General features: G+C 36.8%; 1 protein-coding gene across 1 annotated transcript; it reads right to left on the bottom strand.

Annotated features, from left to right (window-relative positions):
• Positions 1–4255: 4255 nt before the first annotated feature.
• Positions 4256–5590, bottom strand: LOC148045153 (uncharacterized). Its single transcript, XM_087719149.1, has one exon. It carries the CDS (start codon positions 5537–5539, stop codon positions 4256–4258), a length of 1284 nt encoding a protein of 427 aa, XP_087575275.1. The 5' UTR covers positions 5540–5590.
• Positions 5591–25373: the final 19783 nt, after the last annotated feature.

Raw genomic sequence — 25373 nt, 5'->3', positions numbered from 1 at the left:
TTGTAATATTGGCAATAAATTTAACAGAGTTTAACTTTTCTAATGTACTTCAGAAATTATGTCATAAATCATAATTTGAGCTATAGACAGAGAGAAGGAAAGAGCTAAATTTGCCTATTGTATAAACAAGTAAAACATTAAATAAATTCCCCAATAATCCTGTTTAAAGCATTTGTTAGTTTATAACAGTGATGGGATTCAGCCAGCTCACACCTATTCGGGAGAACTGGTTCTTAACTTTCTAAGCAGTTTGGAGAACCGGTTGTTGGAAGAAATCTCCTTTTGTTTTTTTTCCCACTTTACAGAGCTAATCCTGTAAAGAAGGCAGGAAGGAAACATTCTGGTGTTGTTTCTAGCCTAATCTTTATTACCCTGCTTACAGAAACTGCCTCTCCAGTTAACCCTTGTTACATTGTAACAGCTAAGGTGAAGTGCCCATCGACCTGAGTGACATTGAGTTGGCCAGGCCCACCCAGTCACATGACCACTGATCCCCGCCTACCCAGATGGTCATCAGGGCAGAGAACTGGTTGTTAAATTATTTGAATCCCACCACTGGTTTATAAGCAACTACCAAAAACCTTATTTCAAACTCTTCTTTGATTATTCTCTGAGCTAAACTTTGTAACAGAAGGGCACCTCCAATCTAAGCCTCAAGCATACTTAAAATTGCTATCATTCACTAAGCCAAGGCAGTACCCTGATTACATGTTGGTCTATAAATAGGCTATGTCAAAATCAAGTCCTTCTTTAGCCATAGATGCTCCTTAGGGACTTTGGAACCAGCTGCTCTCTTTCAGTTCCAACTTCATAAGAAAAGGGAAAGGATATAAATGCAATATATTGATTAATAAATATGCAACAGAGACAGAAGGAACATTAGGAAAATTCCAGCAATAGCAATTGGTCAATGAAAATAATAACACAAAACACATAGGTAGGCAATATTTTTAAGCACCAAATGTTCCTAAACAGTGTGACATTTCTGTCTTATCAGATAAGATATGTATAAGAAAAGGAAGAAGTTATAGTAACAATGCTTCTTTAATACCATCAAAGACCAAAAGCATCCAAGTAGCATATAGAATATTTTACAATTTTACTAACAGTTTAGAAAATTACTAAAAGTGTAAATGCTAATAAAGATTAAATCTAGTCATTCAAATTCATATGAATTCTACAAGCAATACAGTAGAAAATAGAGACATTTAGAAAGATTGAGCTATAAATATTGTAATTGTAAAGTTATAAGCATTACAAAGGAAGCTATTAGGGCCAAGAAAGTGTCATTTAAAATGATCTTTCCTAAAACAAAAAGCAGCATAAATTCAATAGAAATTCATGGTGAGGGAAGAAAAAAGAAAAGAAAGTGCTTGTTGGAAAAGATTCTTCAAGTATATTCAAAGCAGGAAGCCTGTGAGAGAGGTGATTGGTCCCTTGGATGAAGAAATTCAAGATGTACTAAGATGTACATGAAAAGGGAATTGCAGAGTAGCTGAAAAAATTCTTTGCTTCCATCTTCACAAAATTGGAGAAAATACTGTTCCTTCTGTTCCTAGGAAGGGAATCATGTGAATTGAATCATATAGTGGTGAGAAGAGAAGAAGTGCACACTTAACAAAAACAAAATACAAGGTCTTGATGGCATCAGAAAAGGTTATTAAAGAGCTTAAAAGTGAGATTGTGGGCTTTCTAAATAAAATATGCAACCTGTCTCTACATATGGTTTCTGTAGTAGAGAACTGCAAGGTGACCAGTAACTCCAATTCTTAAAAATAGCTCATGGTGAGATCCAGAAAATTAGAGACCTGTCCTGGATAATTTGAAGATACAGATCTTGCTGAAAGAGACCCAACATGGCTTCACTAAGGAAAGGTCACGTTTGATTAATCCACAGTTTTTTGAGGGTGTTAATAAGCCTTCAAACTTGACTTAGTCAAAGCTCAAAGCTCATAGGATTTCTTGTGAATACCAATAATGATTCAGCTCTTGCCCAACAGATTCTTTCCATCTGGTAGTAAACTTCTCAGCTAAAATTAAGGAAACTAATCCAAAAGGGGTGAAAAGATAATTTTAGCTTGTAATTTAGAATGTTAACCCACAGCAAAATATCACCCTTAATTACACCAATGTCTTGGGGGAAAACCACATCTGGCATCTACCAAGACAAAGAAGTATAAGCAAAACATCTGTAGGCTGCAAAAAATCCATTTAAACACTAGATAGCAGCAAATATTTAACATTTTCTGTACTTCTTTTCTGTTAGTGGGTTTGTCTTGATTTTTGAACCTTGTTTCTGGTCCAGTGTAAACAAGAAAAGACTATAACTTGAATGCTACATACATAACTGTAAAATGTCGCTACCCAATTTAAGGATAAATTTCTAATCTATGTTACCCGTTTGAATTAATGTGCATTACTCTTGCCATGATAAGAGCATTGTCCTAAGTACCAGAGCACTTTGATGGAATGTAACTTAGTTGTGTAAGAAAGATTTGCAATGCTATGTCCAAAGGTCATTGTAGGGTAAATAAAAACAATACTTTAGTTCAATTCAGAAGCTTTATATGAATGGCATATTTATTTATTTGTCTCTCTCTCTCTGTGTGTTTGTGTGCAAGCACACAAACACACACACACACACACACACACAGATCCAACCATTCAACTCTCAGCTACCTATTTTAGGTATAGTAATTGATTTTATTCTCTAATGTTTTTGTATATGTGGAACATATCCTATTCTAGTTAGTTATTCACTTCCATAACATAAATAATATGGAAATATATGGAAAGCAATTGATTGGAAACAGATCCACATTACCGGACAATGCTTCCTAGCTTGATCCACATAAGCTTAGATTATATGAGGGGGAAAAAAAGGTTCAATAGGGACATATGTTCAGATATCTATTGTAAATACATAAATATGTTTTTGCACTGCCATTGTACAAAGGTGTGAAGTTTTAATATAGGCACACATCTAATGCAACTAGTGTAGTCTAACACCAAATTATGTGTAGTGGCATGAATTATCAGATTCCTCCTGGAATGCTAAGCCCTGTCTACTGGTGTAATGCAAATCATTGGAGACCTAGAAGGTAGCATTGGGGCCATATGCTGTTGAACATGAACACATTAGCATACATGCCCAGCTATTCTGACATGGCTACTTAAAAAAGAGATTAATTCCATTCCCTGGAGTCAGCAGGAGATTCAGAGAACAATAGCTGCAAAATTGAGTGTACAAGACATGAGAGTGTTGGATGGATTTTTTTTCTTCCTTAAAAAATGATGGCTTCTGCAAGATGGTAAGTTTTATTGGGAAACATGGAAACTCAATTTAGCTCTGAAAAGTCAATGATAGTTCACACTGTTTTGCTAAAGAGTTTAGGTGTGCAAATAAGTCAAGACCTGATTCAAAAGTTAAGATTTGGAGGTAGCAAGATTCAGTTGCTATTCAGGCTTTGCGATTCAAAAACAATAAGATTTGATTTGGACTTATTCAAGAGTTAATCTGATAAAAGCTTCTGCTGCAGGCTATAATAAGGAAGCAGAAAACCACTTATAGCTTTTTCATTTTTTAACAGGGAAGTAAACCCTTTAGAGGACAAAAATGAGAATGAAACTGGTAGCCATTTTTTGGAACAATTTTATTAAAAATCATAAGCTTTCATGAGCTGAGTTTACTCCATCAGCTCCATAGAGTGATGAAATGAAATGAAATGAAATGTGATTCACAAAAACTTATTTCTTTTCATAACATTGCATAGTCTGAAGACATTGAATCAAAATCATTCTGATGTTTGACTATCATAGACTATCAATTATCTTACAAATTTTAGATGAGATAGATCAGGGGTGTCAAACTGGAGCCTTTCCACCCACCCCAGCTGCTTGAAGGGAAAAAAAAACATTGGGAAATGTCACACGACAGCAACGTGACACTGCGAGTTTGACACCCATGACATAGGTAACCAAATTTTACCTGGTTAGTTTCAAGAGTTTGCATTTTTGAAATAAGGTCATATGTAGTAGTAGTAGTAGTAGTAGTAGTAGTAGTAGTAGTAGTAGTAGTAGTAGTAGTAGTAATAATAATAATAATAATAATAATAATAATAATAATAATTATTATTATTATTATTATTATTATTATTATTATTATTATTATTATTATTATTATACAATTGTATCACAGCGGCCAGTTGTTTCACCGGATTTGGCATTGGTTACTAGTCGGGCCCCACCCAGGGGCCTAGGACGTCATAACGTATTTTCGCAATATGCGTGCAGATCCAAGCAGTGCGGCTTTTTGCATTTGACTGATGGTGATTTTGTCAATTTTTAACTGTTTTAAATGTAATTCCAGTGCTTTTGGAATAGCACCCAGTGTGCCAATTACCACTGGAATTACCACTGCTGGTTTGTGCCATAGTCGTTGAATTTTGATTTTTAAGTCCTGGTATCTTGCGATTTTTTCATGTTCCTTCTCAGCGACCCTGCTATCACCTGGTATTGCGATGTCTATGATTGTGACCCTATTTTTCTCAACCAGTGTGATGTCTGGTGTATTATGCGCCAGTATTTTGTCGGTTTGTATACGGAAATCCCACAAGATCTTGACCATCTGATTTTCTGTGACTTTTTCAGGCTGATGTTCCCACCAGTTTGTTGCTGTTTTAATATTATAATTTTTGCACAAATTCCAATGGATCATTTGTGCTACTGAATTGTGCCGCAATTTATAATCAGTCTGCGCAATTTTTTTACAGCAGCTGAGTATGTGATCAACAGTTTCGTCAGCTTCTTTGCAAAGTCTGCATTTGGCATCATCAGAGGATATTTCGATTTTGGCCTTAATGGCATTTGTGCGGATAGCTTGTTCTTGCGCAGCCAGGATTAGTGACTCTGTTTCTTTCTTTAATGTACCTGTTTTTAACCATAACCAAGTTTGTTCCCTGTCCACTTTATCTTTTATTTTTTCCAGAAATTGACCATGCAGTGCTTTGTTCTGCCAACTCTCCATTCTTGATTTTATCACATCTTTTCTGTATTCTTGTTTTGTCTGTTGGGCCTTCAGTAGATTTTTGTTCTTTACTTCGATTAATAGATGTTCTTGACTTTCTTTTAAATAATCAGCCAGTGCATGTTTTTCTTCTTCAACTGTTTGCTTCACTTGTAATAATCCTCTGCCACCTGATTTTCGGGGCAGATATAGTCTATCAGTATCACCACGTGGATGTAAACTGTAGTGCATTGTCATTAGTTTCCTGGTTTTTCGGTCCAAAAGGTCCAAATCAGCTTGTGTCCAGTTAACTATGCCAGCTGTGTATCTTATAACTGGTATTGCCCAGGTATTTATGGCCTTGATTGTATTTCCACCATTCAATTTAGATTTCAAAATTTTCCTAACTCTGTTGGTGTACTCTCGTCTGACAATAGTTTTTACTTCTCCATGCTTGATGTTATCCAACTGCAGAATGCCTAAGTATTTGTAGGCTTCATTTTCTTTGCATTTAATTAGTTGGCCATTGGGCATTTCAATTCCCTCAGATGCAGTGATTTTGCCCCTTTTTATGGATACAGTGGCGCATTTTTCCATGCCAAACTGCATTGAAATATCGGTGCTGAATACTCGGACTGTATTTGTCAATGATTGGATTTCTATTTCTGACTTTCCATAGAGTTTCAAATCATCCATATATAGTAAATGCGAAATTTTTTCAGCTTTTTTGGCTGTTTGGTAGCCTAATTTCATTTTTTTTAAGATTACTGATAGTGGGATCATTGCGATGATGAAGAGAAGAGGTGAAAGTGAATCACCCTGGAAAATTCCTCGCTTGATATTAACCATTCCGTAGCTCTCATTCCCTACTGCCAACTCAGTTCTCCATTGTTTCATTGCCTTTTCAGTAAAGGATGTAATATTTTTGCTAATGCCAGTTGTTTCTAAGCATTTTATGATCCAACTATGTGGCAGTGAGTCAAATGCCTTTTTGTAATCAATCCAGACCATATTCAAGTTCGTTTTTCTGTTCTTACAATTTTCTAATATCATTTTATCAATTAGAAGCTGATCTTTTGTGCCCCTACTCCTTCTTTTGTTGCCTTTTTGCTCTACTGGCAAGATGTTGTTTGTTTCCAAATAATCCATCATGTTATCTGCAATAATGCCTGTGAGTAATTTGAAGGTTGTTGGCAAGCATGTTATTGGTCTATAGTTTTCAGGTGTTGTTCCTTTAGTTGGATCTTTCTGAATCAAGTATGTTTTTCCAGTTGTCAACCATTCATCAATTTGGCCCTTTTGTAAAATTTCATTCAGTTGCCTGGCCAATATTGCATGTAAACTGGTCAGATATTTGAGCCAGAAACCATGTAATTGGTCCTTTCCAGGTGATGTCCAATTCTTTACCTTTTTAACTCAATTTTTGACCATCTCAGTTGTTATTTCTAATACTTGCATTTGTTTGTTGCCAATGCTTTTCTCAAAGTCATGTATCCACTTTGCTTCCTTGTTGTAGTCCTTTGCATTTTCCCACAATTCTTTCCAGAATTCAACTGTGGCCTGTTTTTCTGGTTTTTCACTTTTGGTGTCACCATTTACATTAAGACTTTGATAAAAACGCCGTTGGTCTGATCGAAATTGCTGATTTTGTTTATATTGGATGATTCGTGCCTCATATCTTTCAATTTTTCTAGCTGTTGCTGTTATCTGCTGTTTTACAATCTCTACAGCTTCATTGATGTTTCTTGTATCCAATCTATATCTCCTGATTAGCCGATCTATGATTTTGTTGTTTTTAAGCCGTTGCTCATGCATGTTCTTTAAGTTACTAGCATCTGCCCTTAATTTTTTTATTTTTTGTTCTAAACGGATTTTCCACTTTGGCTTTGATGCTTTTTCTGTTGTGTGACTAGGTACTTTAATTTTAATGCCTAGTTCATTAGTGACTATTACAGCTGCGCTGTACATTAACTGGTTTGATTCCAAGATGGATCCTGGTTCAATTGTTGAAAACACTGCATTAACCATTTTCATGATAGGGGCCAAAATTTTCTTCGGCACAGTTTTTAGTGATGGTAAACGTTGCCGTTCCTCATTAAGCAGAAAATGCTCCATGATCTTATCCTTCAATTCTTTTTGTTTTTGAGTTAGTTCATCAGTTGGTTCAGTGATAACTGGTTCTAGTGGTGGTGATATTATTTCCTCCCCAAGAGCTTCTTCTGGGAGTTCTACTATAATGTCTTTAGTTGTGTCTTGAATATCAGTTATTTCCGCTTGTGATATTGTTTTTTGGGTTTTGCAATTTGCCTGAATTTCCTCATGTTCAACTTCACTAAACACTTTATTCCGTATAATAATAATAATAATAATAATAATAATAATAATAATAATAATAATAATAATAATAATAATAATAATAATAATTATTATTATTATTATTATTATTATTATTTTTGGACGGGGCCCGACTAGTAACCAATGCCAAATCCGGCGAAACAACTGGCCGCTGTGATACAATTGTATAATAATAATAATAATAATAATAATAATAATAATAATAATAATAATAATAATAATAATAATATCTGGCTCATTTTCCTGGTAATCTACTTGAGCATATAGTGCTCTCCTCATCGTCTTCTCACCATGGTGTCAGGATTGAAGTTAGCTTCTGCTCCATTCTTGACTGCGGTTTCTTTAATAGAAATGCCAAGTTGTTATTAAGATACTGTTTTTCTTTGCTACCCATGGAGTTCTCAGTACTGTTTTTCCACTGTTCCAGCTTGCTTTAGTGCTTGAAGAACTGCTTAAAATAAGTAAGTAGTTTGCACAATCACAGGGAAGAGAAAGAAAAGAAGAACAATCTGTTCTGGATACAAGCGTGCTTCCACTCCATTTCCCCATTCCCACCACAGTTTCAGAGCAGGTAGAGATTAATATGAGCAAATATGATTTGCTATCATATTGCTATTGTCTCATCTGTAACGAGCAATACTTTATTTTCAAGTAGTAAACATGATAGAATACCTTGAACTAGTATGGGATGGAGAACATTCCTGTGTACCTCACTTTTAGTCAAGAGAACAATGTCCCTTCTTGGGATCCAAGGAAGATGACAAATCCCCCAGCCCTTATTAGATCTTGACTATAGCAGTTGGGAACAAGACCTACTGATATTATGATTAAACAATGTCTTTTACCTGCCAATATTGTCTTCTATATTTTTAAAGAAAAGTTGGCAATAATGTTTCAAAGTCTTTTTAATTTCTGCTTTAAAGGGCAGAATGGAAAGGTTTTAGGAGTTCCACTGTGGGGGAAACATCACTGGGTTGAAATGAAAGTTAGTGGCATAATACAATATATATATTTAAACAATCAATAGAATAGAATAGAATAGAATAGAATAGAATAGAATAGAATAGAATAGAATAGAATAGAATAGAATAACAGAGTTGGAAGGGACCTTGGAGGTATTATAGGCCAATCCCCTGTGAGAATATCACCACCTATAAATTAAAAAAAAATAAGAGCATTGCTAAATATTATTGTTGCATTCTGTAGGGATACATATAAAAGTGGCTTTGATTGAACTATTGGGTGGGGCACCATTTCACTTTTTAAAATCATATCCTATAAATCCTCTAGTTCTATTTGTTCTGCTGTACTTTCACCAAAGAAGAAGCTTTGTTTTTAGTTGCATAGTCATCCTGAGAGGCAAGTGGATCTGACATATAATTACTCAAGGTGACTAAATAGGAACATGAACTTAGAACATAGGACATAGACCAGTGGTGGGATTCAAATATTTTTACTACCGGTTCGGTGGGTGTGGCTTTGTGGGTGTGGCATGGCTTTGTGGGCATGGCTTTGTGGGCTTGGCAAGGGAAGGATACTGCAAAAATACCCATTCCCTCCCCACTCCTGGGGAAAAGTTTGAAAAATCCCCATCCTCTCCCCACCCCACTAACCTGCTTTCCAGCTCCATTCTCCTATTCAGAGCAACAAAAGAAGATCAGCTGGGAGGCAGTGAGAGTGGGCCAGCCTATTTGCTAGTTCTCTAAAATACTCAAAATTTCTGCTACCGGTTCTCCAGAAACTGTCAGAACTGGTTGAATACCACCTCTGACATGGATTCATACAGCTGGAAGAGGCCTTGGAAGGTTTCTGGTCTAATCCCCTGCTGAAGGCAGGAGTCTTACACTATCCTAATTTCTCCCTGAGCAATTATTGCTTCTTTTAAGAGAAAACAATATTAATAAAGGAAGAATAATATCAGAGAGACACAATTTTCCCATTAGGTTGGCTATGACTATGCTGCCAAAGGATAGTGTAAGACTTTAGGTGGATCTGAAAGGTTGAAATGACTAGCAAGGGCAATTGACAACAACAAAATTTTGCTGGAGCTCAAATTTTCACCCATTTTATTAATATTTTTTTACCAAAATGAGGATGTTCTTGGAATCCTTCCAAATACACCCAATCTATTTATTTGAAGACACCAGTAATACAGCACTTCTCCCAAAGGAAGCAAATGTGCAAGACTCTAAATCAGTCTCCTGCTCAGAAGCAAGCAATTTAGATAAGAACTCAATGCTAGATGAAGTGACCTTGAGGTGGGAGGAAGCAAAGCACGTTCTAAGGAGCCTTTAGAACTACCTCTGTAAAAACATTAATTCAGTATGCTATCTAATAATGGACAAACTGAAAATATATGCAGGCTGGAAGACTATATCTAACTTTCCTTCCCCAACCTTTAGACATGCACTGAAAAACTTGCCATACTCCATCTTGTCAGTTCAGTGCTCAAAAGAACCACAATAGCATTACAATAGATAGTTACTAACTTGATCCTATCAAGTGAACAGTTTGTAAAAGGTTTGTCTGGAGCAATTGATAATTAAAACTTTAACCAGTTGATTAAAATAATTTTGGAAGTTAGATCTCAGTGAAAGGGACTACAGCTCATGGTGGCGCTGTGGTTAGAGTGCAGTACTTTAGGCTACTTCTGCTGACTGCTGGTTGCCTGTAATTTGGCAGTTCAAATCTCACCAGGCTCAAGGTTGACTCAGCCTTACATTCTTCTGAGGACAGTAAAATGAGTACCCAGATTATTGGGGACAATATGCTGGCTCTGTAAACCACGTAGAGAAGGCTGTAAATCACTGTAAAGCAGTATATGTCTAAGTGCCATTGCTATAATATAAAAACCCACGGTTTAAAGGAAATGGAGCATCAGCTGTTGGATTATTGGGAAGCCCCAAGATGAAATATATATTGTTAATATTACATTCCATGCTGCCCATGAAATGGGACCTTATTGCTTTAAGCTATACTATAGACACTAACTAGCAAACAAGCTGAGTAAACCTTTCTTTGAGAGATCAGTATAAGTCCCTACTGATACCCTGTTCAATCATAACATCCCTTTAAATGAATTGATATAACTTAATGTTACATTATCATAGGATACTTGTTGTGGACGTAAAGCTTCAAAAGCCTTGTAGTATACATTCTGGAGACAAAATCTAGTTCATATGGAAATAAAACTCTTGGCAGGTTAGCATTTTAATCTTAGAATGAGTGCAATGGCTAGCATTGAAATAATGTTCTGAAAACATTAACCACCAACTTTGGAAATTGTAACCTTCATTGATCTAATGTCCACCTTTCCTCATAGAAGTTATTGGAACTAGCAAACAACAACATTTGGGATAAACAACTGTTTATTGGAGCATCTATTACTCTTAGGGTTGTGATGGTTCACTAAGGGATGCAATGGTTCAGTGGCTAAGATGCCGAGCTTGTCAATCAGAAATGTCAACAGTTTAGTGGTTTGAATCCCTAGCACCACATAATGAAGTGAGCTCCCATTACTTGTCCCAGCCACTGAACTGCCGACCTTTCTGATTGACAAGCTCAACATCTTAGCCACTAAGAAACTGCATCCCTTCTGAACTAAAACAGTGTGCCCTGGACTCTAATCTTTAAAATGATCAGACTGTTATCCCCATTTCTTTATGTTCAGGGCCAAGACTGAAAACCCATCACTCATGCCAGCTGTCTATTTAACATCTTATGCTTGCTGTACCACACCTTATCCTTAATGAGGCTGAATATTTTACCTTTAGGGTTATTGAAAGGGAGATAAAACAACCTCATTAAAGGCAGATATATATCCATGACAGCTGGGAGTCAGTAAGATGGACACATTTATATTACTATAGTAACTTTTCTACTTAAACTGGAGTTTTTCCTAAAAAATATTTTGGTGGGTTAGATGAAGGGAAAATTCTTTTCATGGACAATCATATGGAAACCTATAAAAAGATAGGCAAGTTCTACAACTTGTTTCGAGACTCTTCTCAGTTCCCAAATATACGTGTCCTCTTCTTGCACAATTGAAAACATTAATTCAGTTAGCATTTAACTTTGCATATTATTATATCTGTCTGGTCTACATTGTATATTTATATATTCATTTTGGACAGTTTGTTCTTTGTAATGTATTTGACACTCTCTAAATACAACAAGCAGCCAAAAATTCATACAGATCCCTGAATCACCTACAACTTTTCTGAGAGTGACAGGAAAATTGGATTTAATGGATGATTTGATTGTGCCTTTTTAAAGTCAAATCAAGCCCTTGAAACTTCACAATTGTCCTAGTGAAGAGGTTGGCTTGAAATGTTGTAGTACCTCTTTCTCCTTTAACTTCTAGATCAACTCTCTGGCTAAGTAAAAGAAGGTTCATTTTCAGACCATGCAATTTTATCTGGTAGCCAACTGAAATGAATTGTCCAATCATATTCAATCCAATTTATATCTCATTGTACTGAAAGTATACTACTTCAGTAAAAGGGGATGCATGTTCTGGCTTGTGCCCCTGGAATTAGATTTATTTTTACTTTCAGATCCTTCAGAATTGGATATTATCTATGGCATAACTGTATTTAAACTACACGGTCCAGTGTAGAAGATGCAAGTTAATATTATTCTGAACAAGCAGGTATTGTCCTACATCTAATTCAAAGTAGATCTGCCTTAATCAGATAACATGGAGAGCATCTGCTGGATATTAGGAATTAATCCAATTTTAAAATTGATTCCATATTGAATTAGTGTATTTCTCAGCTTTGTTGAATCCCTAACAGACTATCAGTTGCAATATAATGGTTCTGGAAGCATATCTCTACGTTTAAGAACAGAGTATTGTTGGCCCAGGTTTTGTCATTTCAGAAAATGCACATTAGTGGTAGCAGAAGTAGCAGCAGCTTTTTCACTCCAGGCAGTGAAACTTCTTGGCTGCATCCAGCATAATTTAACTCTATATAGTACCAAGGATCCCTAAATACAGAGAGTATTCAAATGTGTTATGCTTTGTTCTTTGATCATCGTAATAGAACTTACTTTCTGCATACTTTTTAAACATTTTTAAGTTAATTCCCATTTGACTTTTTTTCTCTGCTCTAAAAAGTACTATGGTCTAAGGAGAGAGTAATTTCAGATACTAATTCCCAAGGTTTCATGCTTCCATGAATCTTGTGTAATAAAATCAAGATGATTGCCCTTGATTAGAATTGTCAATGTATTTACAGATGTGCCTGAATTGGTAATTGCTTTCCTCTTTAAAGTGACAAGCAATCATTTTAATTCAACCACCATTCACACCATCCTCCAGTTTAAAATCAGTGCTTGATTTTTTTTTAAAAAAAACTTCTCTCTCGTATATTCTTGTAAATGATAAGTACAAAGGCAACACACCATGTTTGAAGTCATGCCTCATCATATTTGATTCACCTCTTTTCACAGCCTTGAATCTTGATGGCTTCTGATGTTTCCTTCCCTATTGGAAAAGGTGATGTAAGCTGTCATCTATGCTTCCAATTAATACATATCAGTTACAGTCTACAGCCTGTACAAATGTAAAACTACCAAACATTTCTTCAACTTTGCCTATTGCTCCCCAGGTGTTGCTATGATTCCTAGCTGGGCAAGCAACAGTAGCGTAGCCTGGATTTGACAAGTCGGTTGACAAGGAGAACTTTCTGTTAGCAAAACAATAAAAAAGAAAATGAGCCTTGTGCTATAACACAATTCAATTAATTAATGTCATTTTGGTAAACTAACGTACATGATTATAGGGAGGCCTTATCCTAGCAAAACAGCTTATGTTGACACTAAATGAATACAGTTGCCATTAGCCAAATTGAAGGAGGTGGTTCCAGATATATATAAAAAATAACCTTGACTTTTGTAGGACTCAATTGTTTGGCCAAATTTCAGCTGGTATAACTGAATCATTACGAGTGGCTGAAGATTTATTAATCACCAGCTGAAGAAGAAAGATTTAACTAGTCCTAGTGAAACTGGAAAATGCTCCCAGAAAGAAAGTTTTCCCCTCCCACCAAAAAAAAATAAAAAATGGGTATGCTGTTTTTATTTTAATCGAATCCAAGCTAAAAATTTATAGCTGAATTCTGGTGTATGGAAAAATCCCTGCAAGACAAAATTTGTTCATAGGTAAGCAAATGTTTCATACATTTGCTGGCTTAGAAGTTATATCTTTCACAGAAAAGAAATGACCACATCATACATACCTGGCTAAGCAACACTTTGTATCTAATGTCACTTTGGCTGTCAAGCATAAGGCAGCACTAACTAACCATCACATTACATTGGAAACATAGAGTCTGAACTGAAAACAGTTATATGTAATACAGATAAGTAGGCATTGCACTGCAGGACAATGAATCAAGATTTAGGCTTCTAGATGGCAACAATTACTTAGTTTCCCATATCTCTTTGCTGCCATACAGTGGACATCTGGATTTTGCAGTGTCTGGCAGGATAAACCTTATTTTTTACTTAAAATGCAGTTTGATTTAAGGTAGCATATAGTTAAATTGAAGTTTATTAAACAACCTGTCCTTGAATCTTTATAGTCTTGATAACAGTGACGTGCGGTCAGCTTTATGGTTGGTGAGGCACTTTTTAGACTTGTGGACTTCAACTCCCAGAATTCCACAGCCAGGCATGCTCAGTTTTAAAGCGGATTTAAAGCAACAGCATTTTCCTCCCTTGCAAAATAAGTTTTCCCTTTTTTTTTTTTTTGGTTTAAATGTTTTATTCATTTTTCATTTTCAATTTTGTACATTCACTTATATACTGGATATTTGCAATAATAATAATATAATAATAAGAAAAGAAAAACCCCAACCTAAACACAACTCATCATAAACCCAACCTATCACTTTCATACACCCCTTCTTCTCCCCCTCCAACTTTCCTTTCTCCCTCCAACAATCACCCCTCTTACTTCCCTTTCCCCTCCTATCTTCCTTTCTCACCTTCCTCACCCTCCTTCCCTTCTCATCCTCCTTACATTCCCCTCTTCCTCCCCCCTTACTTCTCCCTCTTCCTTTCCTCTACTTCTCACTATGGTGCATTTCTCTATTCCTTAATCTATTCAGTTACTAAAAATTACGCTAAAAAGAAAAAAGAAGGGAAAAAAAATAAAAAGAAAAAAAAGAGAAAAATAAAAAGAAAAGATAAGGACCAACAGTATACAAGTGTATTCTTCTTATTCTATATATTGAAACTATATCTCCACCCACCCACCCACCCCCAATGAACCCCCCTCCCTAATCCCCTCCGACTTCCCAGGTCCCACTCCCGGCACAGTTCAGTACCATTCACCTTCTAAAATATCTTATTAATAATAATAATGAAAATAAAATAAAAATAAAAAAAACACTCCGAAAAAGAAAAAGAAAAAAACGAAAAAGTAAATAAATAAATAAAAATCTCTTGCATTATGCTCAGCCTCCCATCATTCTTAAAATTTAAACAGTATAAATCATTCCATTTATATTTTATCCTCGTCCCTTACTTCTTTGATATTTACCCCCATCTTCCTGTAGACTCTCCAGATAGCCTTTCTTAACCTTATATTCAAATATTAGTATATACAAAAATCAATTTATCTTCAAATACAGAGCAGTCTAATCATACTTTCGCTACTCATCTTCCTACCCTTCGTTTCTCATCTCCATTTCTCCCAAGCCCAAATTCCATAAGGTTAGGATCTCGCTCTTCACTTTAAAATCCTGAGCTTTTTATGTTATACTTCAAGCATGTAAATCCGTAAAATGTGTGCCCAAAATCCATACCACTTCATTCAATCCCAAGATCCCTTCATCGATATCCCGCTCCACCTTCCCTTCTGCCCCACTCCTCCCGACTCCATTCATCCCAAACCGCAATTCAAATAAATCTTAACCCCCGCTTTCCTCACAGAAAACAATTCATGCACAGTTTGGATTGAGATTCAAATAAATCTTATAAAAGTCCCGTATAATATCTGTCCAAAATAAGCAATGCTTCTTTCCATTCTTTATCGGTACACAGCTTTACCATTTCATACCAAACAGAAATCCTAAAATTTTCATCAGTCCAAGAGCTTAGAAAGTATTTTAAAAACATCGCTGGATCTATATTCTTTACTCTTCTGCCCTTCCGGAAAGAGAAGGCAACCCTCTGCCTTGTAACCACGTGTCCCGCTGCTTTAAAAATATGACTAAGTCCTCAGTTTCCGCTCTGCTGCCTCTCCAGTAGGGGGAGAACAACTCCCTCCTTCTTGTAATCAAGTGAATTGCTGCTTGTCTTTCCTTCACCTTGTCCTTCCGCATTTCCGAGTGAGTCAAGAAGCCCCGCCTTCAGAGTTTTATGATAAAAGTCCCGAGCTTCCGAAACAGAATTAATACGAAATCTTTGATTTTCGAGTGTAACTGTGATTCCAACTGGAGCTTCCCATTTGTACTGTATTTCTAAGTTCTTGGGTTAAAAAAGTATAGCCTCTCCTTGCTTGCAGCATCTGAAGCGGGATTTCTTTAAAGACAAACAAATCATGGCCATCGATTCGGAGCCTATTATTGTAAAATTTTTGGATGATCGCATTTCTGGATTCTCTTGTGAAAAAGTATATAATTATGTCTCTTGGAAGCTGTCGTTGTTCTGCTACACACGAATTCTGGCGATAAATTTTACGAATATTCCAATCAAAATTGAATCCCGGACCTCCCACTGCTTGGCTGAAAGCTTCTACAAACGTCTGTTTCAAGTTCTCTCCTTTCTTTTCGGGCAGTCCTCTGACTCTTATTGCAAACGCCTTTCTGTTGTAATTTATCATTATAAGTTGTGTTTGAGTGTCTCTAATCTCTTGTTGTAATGCTTGGATGTTGGAAGTTAAATTAGAATTAGCCTCTTCCAAAGTTTCCAGTTTAGTCTCCATTTCTTCGATATAATCTGTCAAAGTAGACGTAACTTCAAACATATCCGCCTTTATTTGGGCAATTTTAGTCTGTATTTTATCGCATAAATCCAGCACAAATTCTTTGATTTCTTGTTTAAAGTCATTGAGTATTTGAAAAAAAAGCTCCTGCGTCAAGGAATCTCCAGTAGGGGATGTAGGAGGCAAAGGCAGCGATTTACTAACAAGTTCTTTAAGCACATGCGGGGGGGATTTTTTTGCCTGCTTAGACCTGGGAGGCATTATAGATAAAAGCTGAGAATAAACAGATAAACAGTATCTTCACCTGGTCAGTTCTCAATAAATTATTTGTAGATTTTGCTTGTTAATGAGTAGCAGTCTCCGGGGAGATAAAGCCGGTTAATTACGTCATCAATCACCAACACAGTAAAAACGCCATTTTGAAACCCGGTTGCACGAAGAAGTTTCAAAAGAAAAACCAGGCTGGTGTTTAGATAGTTATAAAAAAAAAAACTTCACAGGAGTAAGACCCGCTCGTGTTAGCCTTAAGTTGCTTTAAGCAATTTATCATTGTCCTGAGTGGGGGGATCGTCTGTCTAGGGCTGCAAAAAGGCAGCTGCGAAGAACTGGCTGGAGATAAGAGCTCAGTTACGCTGGATCTCTTCTCCGTTCGCAGCCCCCCAAAAAAGAGAGGGGGCTGTGAACTACGAATAAATCCTAGCACCTGAGCTTCTGCCTGCCCCTTTCTGCCAGAAAGGGGTGATATCTATTGATCTTAATTAGATATACAGACCAGAACTCGGAGAGGGGCTCCGTTGAGCTCCTTTGGCGACAGGATCCTCCCCCAGGAATCCCCATTTTTTTTCTTCTCCCTCCCCCTCCTTCCTCCCTCTCTCCCTCCCTCTCCCCTCTCTCAAACAGACACATGCACACAGAGAAATTGGATTCCTCTCTCACTCACTCTCACTCTCCAACAAACACAAACACAAAAGTTGGATTGGATATATTTTCCAAAGGCTTGAAAGCAGCTCCTCTGCCATACCCACCCTTCCCCTGCTGCCTTCCGATCAAACTTTTTGAATTCCTCCCCCCTCCCCACACACGCACCTTTTCCAGCTGTTTCAGAGACGATTTCAACTCTGCTTCTGCCTGCCCTGCCCTCATGAAAAGCCAGAGCTCTGAGTCAGACTGAGCTAGTTGCTCCCAGAGAACTCTACAAAGCCTCTAAAAATGCCCTCTACAGGAGGCGAGAGAACACGTCCCTCCTTTGCATATGAAATTTTTTGCTTGTTAACCCTTGCTTAACTTTTAAAAGGCGAAAAATTGCTTATGCACAGGAGGCCCCCTATTTCTCTGGCCTCCTCCTATAGTTAACACTAAACACTGTTCCAAGTCACTGTGAATCTGGTAAAAACTACCTTGGCTTTAATTATTTTTAAAAATTTCTTTAAAATTCTTTCCTTTTCCTCATGACTGGTGAGGCCACGCCTCCCCTGTCTCTAGTGACTGCACGTCCCTTGATTGATAAAGCCTCAATTATAACTTTAGAATTGGTTTTTCACTGTGAAAGAGGGGTTAAAAATTTCATAAATAAGACCAGGTCTTTGCTTTTGATCTGGGAAAATGTTTATCCAGTGTTCAGCTTATGTTCTATTTACCATAAAAGCAAAGATTACCCTCGCACATATGTGCTTGTCATTCCTAACACTAGGGGCGGTGCTCATCCCCGTTTCAAAGCTGAAGAGCCAGTGTTGTCTGAAGACGTCTCCGTGGTCATGTGGCTGGCATGACTAAATGCCAAAGGCACATGGAACGCTGTTACATTCCCAGCAATGGTGGTTCCTATTTTTCTACTTGACTTTTACATGCTTTCGAACTCCTAGGTTGGCAGAAGCTGGCAGAACTGGAAGCTCACTCCATTACACAGCACTAGGGATTCAAACTGCCAAATTGTCGACCTTTCAGATTGACAAGCTCAGCATCTTAGCCACTGAGCCACTGTGTCCACATGCATATTTATATTTGTGTGTGTGTATTTACCATACACAGCATTATTTTATACTAGAGATGATGATTTCAAGTATGTTATGATATTCTCTGGAATAGGGGTGATCTGTTACTATGCATTGTATTTGCTTTGAAAATTGAAACTTGGTTTGGTACATAATACTGATCCTCTTTGCAATCTCAAGTGATCCTTGTTGCCTTGAAGTAATGAACTTCACAAGTTAATTGTCTTGACGAAGTAAAAGTATTGAATTTCCTTCAGTATTTTTTTTTTCATTTTCTTTACTTGACTCAGTTTGTGCCATCTCAAAATAAATCCAGACACCTTGTTACTCCACTGAACCCAATTTTCATTCTGTGATGTCCATCTTACTTGTTGTTTCATATTCATAATGTAATGCAACTATCAGTGTCTCTTTTGCACTGAAATTAGATTCATTGCTTTCTATCATTTTTGGTACTAGAGTTGCAGTTGCTATCGTATCATAATGCCAGATCAATAGCAGATGAAACAGTGTATTAAAAAAAGCACACACATAATAACATTTTACTCTGTAACTTCATTGTTACCTTAACTGAACACCCATGCAAAAGATATTCATATTGCAGTGTTATCTCATCCATCATTTAGGTAGCAGGGAAAGGAACAATTACTCACTAGAAGATGTTCACTTTTCAATATGCACCATTCTCTCTGTTTCCTTGTAAGAATGATAGATATTAATAAAATGGTCGACCAATAGAGAAAATAGTTACAGCAATTCTAAGAATCCAAGAATATAGCAATATCTGAAGGAAAATATTCCAGAAAGAAAGAGGTGATATATGCAATGATAGTGCAAAGATAAATTGTTTAAAAAAAGAATCTATCAAAAGAAAAAACTAAAATCTATCTGCTCAAATGCCAAAATTATATTTCTATATCTGTCGTCTTCTTCTTCTTCTTCTTCTTCTTCTTCTTCTTCTTCTTCTTCTTCTTCTTCTTCTTCTTCTCCTCCTCCTCCTCCTCCTCCTCCTCCTCCTCCTCCTCCTCCTCCTCCTCTTAACATATTCCCACAACTACAGGGTCAGCTATTCGATCATTTGCATGATCTTCTATTTGGCTCGTTAAACCTTCCTTCCTCTCAAGGAAGGAAGATAGAGGTAAGGAGAGGAAGATGGAAGGAAGAGAGAGAGAAGGAGAAAGTGTAGAAAGGGGAAGAGGAAGAGAGTAGTAGGGGAGAGGTAAGGGAAGAAGGAAGGGGAAGGAGAGGGGAAAGGAAGAAAGTAGAGAAGGGAGGGAGGTAGAAAAGAAAGGGAAAATAAGGTGGTGTCAAAACAGGTGAAGGATGGTAAACAAAGCAACCCAAACAGTATGTTATAATCCTGTAAATGGAACGACAAATGCATAAGAATGATGAATGTAAAAAAGAATAACACCTATAATTGTGTGTAAGAGAACAAAACATAAAAAAACTTTTTTGGGAAAAAAAATTCCTACCTACCTCCAAACCATTCATCGCAGTTTAGGATCAGCTTCCCAATAGTGGAGCAATGTCAACAGGATCTATGTGTCTCACATACTAGAAAACTGCACATCTATATTACCCAAGTTGTTCCTGATTCTTTTCTAGGGCCATTCCTATTTTTGAAACATACAAGACACGGGTGTCAAACTTGCTGTGTCATTTGCCATCATGTGACATTTCATGACATTGTCTCAGTTTGCGGAGCTGGGGTGGGTGTGTCCTGCCCGTGACGCCTCTATCCCATGGGCCTTCAGTTTGACACCCATTAAAGGTATTTTGAAACTGCTACTGATTCTGATTTGTGAGCTGTTGCTGAAGGAGAAATTTGCTGTTCAAAAAAAAAAAAATACTCAGCTATTGTTTCAAACGTTGACCTTTGGAACGAGCTCCCCATGGAGATTCGGACCCTCTCCACCCTTCGGGCCTTCCGGACGGCCGTGAAGACCTGGCTGTCCCAGCAAGCCTGGGGTTGAGTCCCCCCCCCTACTCGAATTTGCTGTGTCTGTTGTGCTTTTAAATTGTTCGTATTGTCTGATTGTTTTTGTCTTACTTTTTATAATTTCCCCTCCCTTGGCTTTTGTTCAGCCTCCCTGAGTCCCTTCGGGGAATAGGGCAGCCTACAAATTGAATAAACTCCAAACTCCAAACTATGGTTATGGTCAATAAAATTATTTTAAAAGACTCAGTGTATACTATATACTATTTTGGCTTTAAAATGCATTAAAATTCTAAGTCACATGCTAGATGTCAAAAAAATGCAAAGAATGCATGACCATGCTACAATCGGTCTGTGTTATAAGAAGTGTTCTCAGGATATGATCCTTTTATTGTTTTTTATAGTAAAGTTTTTTTTAAAAACATACCCCAATATCATCAGTATCATTGCATGGACAGTGTGGCATTTGAGTATCATTGATTTTGATACAAAACCAATATTAATACAAATAAAGATTAATACATTAATCAAATGAACATAGTCTAGTATTATTGTATATAGTGATATCAGCACACGTTCTTTCATTTTTCAATTAATCAATATTTAATACATCCTTCTAATAGTCATTCTTGGGCATATCTAATATCATCCTTTTTGAAAATCTAATCTTAATCTCTGACATTCACTTTAAAAATGTGGATCCTTTTAATGTTTATAATGGGACACAAACTCTACTCTCTTCATACAATGTTACAACACACGCATAAAAGAATGATGCTTGCATCATGGTGGTGCAATGATGCTATGGTCATTTGTCTTCCTTTCCCCCCTATAGCATCATAATCAGGTTGCATAGCATGGATATTTCTTGTTCTGTTTCTTATTTGCTACCTTTCAGACCAGTGAGTAACAACAAGGATGGAACACAACATAGAATTCAAAGTATTCAACATTTCTCCGTGAATCTCACAGGTATATACTAAAGAAATAGAGAAATTAGATTTTGATTTTAGCTATTTTTTTAAAACAGCAATTGATGTGGTTCCAGAAAACCTTGAGAAGCTGGATATTCTCCCAGGTTTTGGAGTAGCAGGATAGATAGACCCACTTTTTAAAGTTTGTCTGGATTTCTACCTTTAGCTGTTTTGTAATTTTTTGTAATGTCATTGTATTCTTATTTACCTATTACATGTTTTATGCTGTTCCCTAATTTATGAGCCACTCAGAGCTGATTGGAGTTAAGCAGCATCAAAATCAAATCAAATCAATCAGCTGCAGAATTTCTAGCCTTTGTAAGTGAACATGCAGTACATACATGCCTATCTGAAACTGTATTGTCCGCTAACATGTCAAGGAGTTTTCTGGAATGAGTACTCTGCAGAAGTTGATCTCCTCATGCAAAACTAATTGAAATATTTAATAAATCAATATGTTTTTTTTAAATCAAGCAATGATTAGTAATGGTTATATAGCCATGATGGCGAACTTATGGCACACGTGTCAGAGGTGGCATGCAGAGCCCTCTCTGTGGGCATGCACGACACACCAGCTGCTCTTCCGGGTTCTGTCATATGCATGGGTTCCAGCCAGCTGGCCGGCGTGCATGTGCGCGATGGAACCCGGAAGAGAGCAGTTGTCCAGCGTGCATGCGCATCAGAGAATTTGGGAGCGCATGGTGGGCAGTTGCACTCTTCTGGGTTAAGGTGATCTAGTGTATGCATGCACACACATTCCAGTTTTGGTACTCGGTGCCAAAAACATTAACCATCACTGTTATGTAGTTTCCATCACCGCATTACATTTACCATATGAATTAATTTTGTTAGAGAACACAGAATTTGTTTAACAGTATGACCTCTTCTTGGATTGAGGTTTGCCCCATTCCTGAGATATTTCAATTGAATGAACACAGTACCTCTGAAAGGTGAGCCTGTCACATCTCTAAACAGTCTACAATTCAATAAAAATATTTATCTTAAGTCAAAGCACACCTGATACTGCGCAGTGGAGGAAAATTTAAAAAAAATTATATTTTTGAGCAATCTTTTCTTTGAGACAAGTTTCTGATTAATAAGATAAACATCAAGAAGTGCTAAAGTATAGCATGGTGCGTTTGATCCTTTCCTTTTCATTTACAGCTAAATGAGATGATGAGCTTCAGAAAGTGAAGAGATTTTCAAGACGTTTATGAAGTGTAGATCTAATCAAAACTTGGAAGATTTTGTTTTAGTTCAAAATAAGGTTAGAATTAGAAATGAATTATAATAGGCATCTTTTCTTTCCTAAGAAACTCTGAATTGGTGAAAAACATGAGATATTTATTCTCTGCTAGAAAAATCCTAAAGTTCCCATGGACACTTTCATTTTTATACACTGGATAAGGCTGGATTTTGAAGAGCTAAAATTTTTCTTCCACCCACTAATTGGGAAAATAGCTGATTTTCTTCCTTAAAAAAAAGATGATAGAAGCTTTTGAGACAGCATTGGGAGTAAGTAAAAGACAATCCTTCAACAGCCTAGCCTCAACTATTTCATCAAATTTAAACCTTTAGGAAATTTGCTGCAAGCTTTTCTCTTGTGCAGTTCTTTCCTTCTTTTCTTTCTTTTTACTTGTCACTGTCCAAGGACAATCACAAGGTACATAAGATCTCTTAGATTTGTGGCTCATGACTTTGATGGAAAGTCAAGAGTCTGTACTGCTGGGGGAACAGAGACAATAAGAAGAAAACTGGAAATATGAGCAATAAGTATGAACGTTGAGCATGAGTAATGAGAACAGAAAATTTCAGATCAATCTATTTTTCTGTATATGTTCTCACACCTTTACCTCTTGCCCATTGCTAAAGCATGACAAAGCCACCTTTTTATTTTACTGATTGAGGAATGCTTATTTTCCTTCTGCTAATGTGGACAACCTAAGGTTCATTAGAAGATCTACACACAACTTGGTCAGGGATATGCTACTCTCCTAGTTGGTTGGTTAACTCTGTAATACCACTCTGTAATACCACTACATTTTCATAAAATTAATGAACACTATGTCTTTATTTTTCTTTTATCTTACCTTAAGGAGGCTGTTACCTGGTATGCTCTGTCAGACATAAAAAACCAGGTTCACACATTCAATTATTTCCTTTATTGTTCATGTCTATTACACAGGAATCTTGTCAGACTTTGCACCTGAGTCAGACTCGTGACCCGTCAAAAGCACGTTCCACAAAAGTGCGGTCGACGAAATCGCGTATGTGACGTCATCACAACGCGACGAAAAAGATCGAAAAATTGAAATAAAAATTAAATTACAGCAAGCCGATTCTAGGTAAGTTTAAATGGTGTTCAAAGGGGGTTGGATCTTACCATCTTGTGCCTATGTAAAGATTCCAGACTAATTCCTGCTTGACTCCTTCCCCATGATTGGTCAGTCTCTCTCCAACATGCCCAGCCTATTTCTTTGGGGTGGGGAAAATGAACATAGGAATATTGATTTCATAGAAGAAAAAATGTTTTAAAAAGAGTTATTGTTGGATGTGAGTCCTTGTTGGATACAATGCATTTGATTTGGGATCTCAACTGATGATAATCTGAAATAAATTTCATTTTTAAAAGTTGATAAAGTCTAGGCTGCAACTAAGCCTGATGTACTTCCACATTTGTCAAGCCACTAGAGATGATTACAATCAAGACGAGACTATCACATAAACCTATTCATTGAATTCATTGACAGGAAAAGAGTGAAATAGGTTAAGAATTTTGGAAACTGTGCCCTTTAGCATCTGCCCCCTTCTGCCCATTGTCACTTCTCCAAAATAAATGTGGGCAAGGGTGGGCTTCAAAAATTTAAGCAATGGGTTCTCTACCCAGTTGCTGGGTGGGCGTGGCCATGGTGGGCATGGCCTAATCAGCCTCTTGCACAAGAGAGGGGGGTGTTTTTGCCTTCCCTAGGATCTGGAGGCTTTCCTCGAGCTTCTAGGAGGACAATATCTGCCTTCCCCAGCCTCCGGAACTTCCAGGAAGCCCATTTCACCACCCCTTCCCCAAGCCTCTGTGAAGACCCTCGCATCCAAAATGCACTACGTGGAGACTCCTGGGAGGGGAGGGGCAGGGTGGGAGGGGTGAGGCAAAGTGGGCAGGGCTAACTAGGGGTGGGATTTGGAGATTCTCCAAATTGGCCCTAATGTTAGCTATGGGTTCTCTTAAATTCGGGCAAACCCATAGCAGCCCACCCCTGAATGTGGGTGTGGATTCCACCAACCTGACAGGGTTTTCTTCCCCATGTTAATATCAATATTTGAATCATTCATATCTTGATGTTTTAGAGTGATGTTTTAAAAAACTAATATTTGGTTATACCATCTCTGTAGTTCCCACAGATATTTGGATTAGGCTTAGTCTGCAGTTTGGTCCCTACACCAAGAGCATCATTAATACAGAATACTATATAGAAAGCCAATTGGCAGCTTGCCAGCTTGAGCCAAGCGTGGGAGATTTTCATCTCTTCCAGGAAATCTTGCCAATTTAAATGAAAAAAAAGTTTTATTTAAAGGTCAAATTATTTTCTGCAAAATAATTTGGTCTCCTTTTGATTTCTTTATCCCAACCTTAGATATTTTCTCCTAAACTAAGTGGGTAGAAATCTTACTTCTGATTTCAGTGCTTGAAAATATAGTGAAACTATATTTTTTTGTCTGTACATTTTAACACTGTCACACAAAAAAGATTTCCCAGGATCTGCCTGATATATATATATATATATATATATATATATATATATATATATATATATATATATATATATATATATATATATATATATATATATATATATATATATATATATATATATATATATATATATATATATATATATATATATATATATATATATATATATATATATATATATATATAAAAAATTTCTTGCCTAAATTCCAACAAAGCAACCTTTTTATAATGTTCAAGGAGGCAAAAGGGAAAGTTTAATTATGAGTACAAATGATGAGTTATCATTTGTACAAAAAGTGTATTTAATAAGGACAGTAAAATGAAACTGATTCCTTGTTTTCTCTAATAAAGGAGGGTTTGGGGGGGGCATTTGGCTCTGATTGCTCTTGTTTTCTGATTCCAACTTTCATCCCTTCAACAGATACA

Source organism: Thamnophis sirtalis, unplaced genomic scaffold (assembly GCF_051295495.1).
Source record: "Thamnophis sirtalis isolate CommonGarterSnake01/CBP01778 unplaced genomic scaffold, rThaSir2_p1.2 scaffold_6, whole genome shotgun sequence".
NCBI lineage: Eukaryota > Metazoa > Chordata > Lepidosauria > Squamata > Natricidae > Thamnophis > Thamnophis sirtalis.
This window is presented reverse-complemented; position numbering and strand designations above follow the sequence as displayed.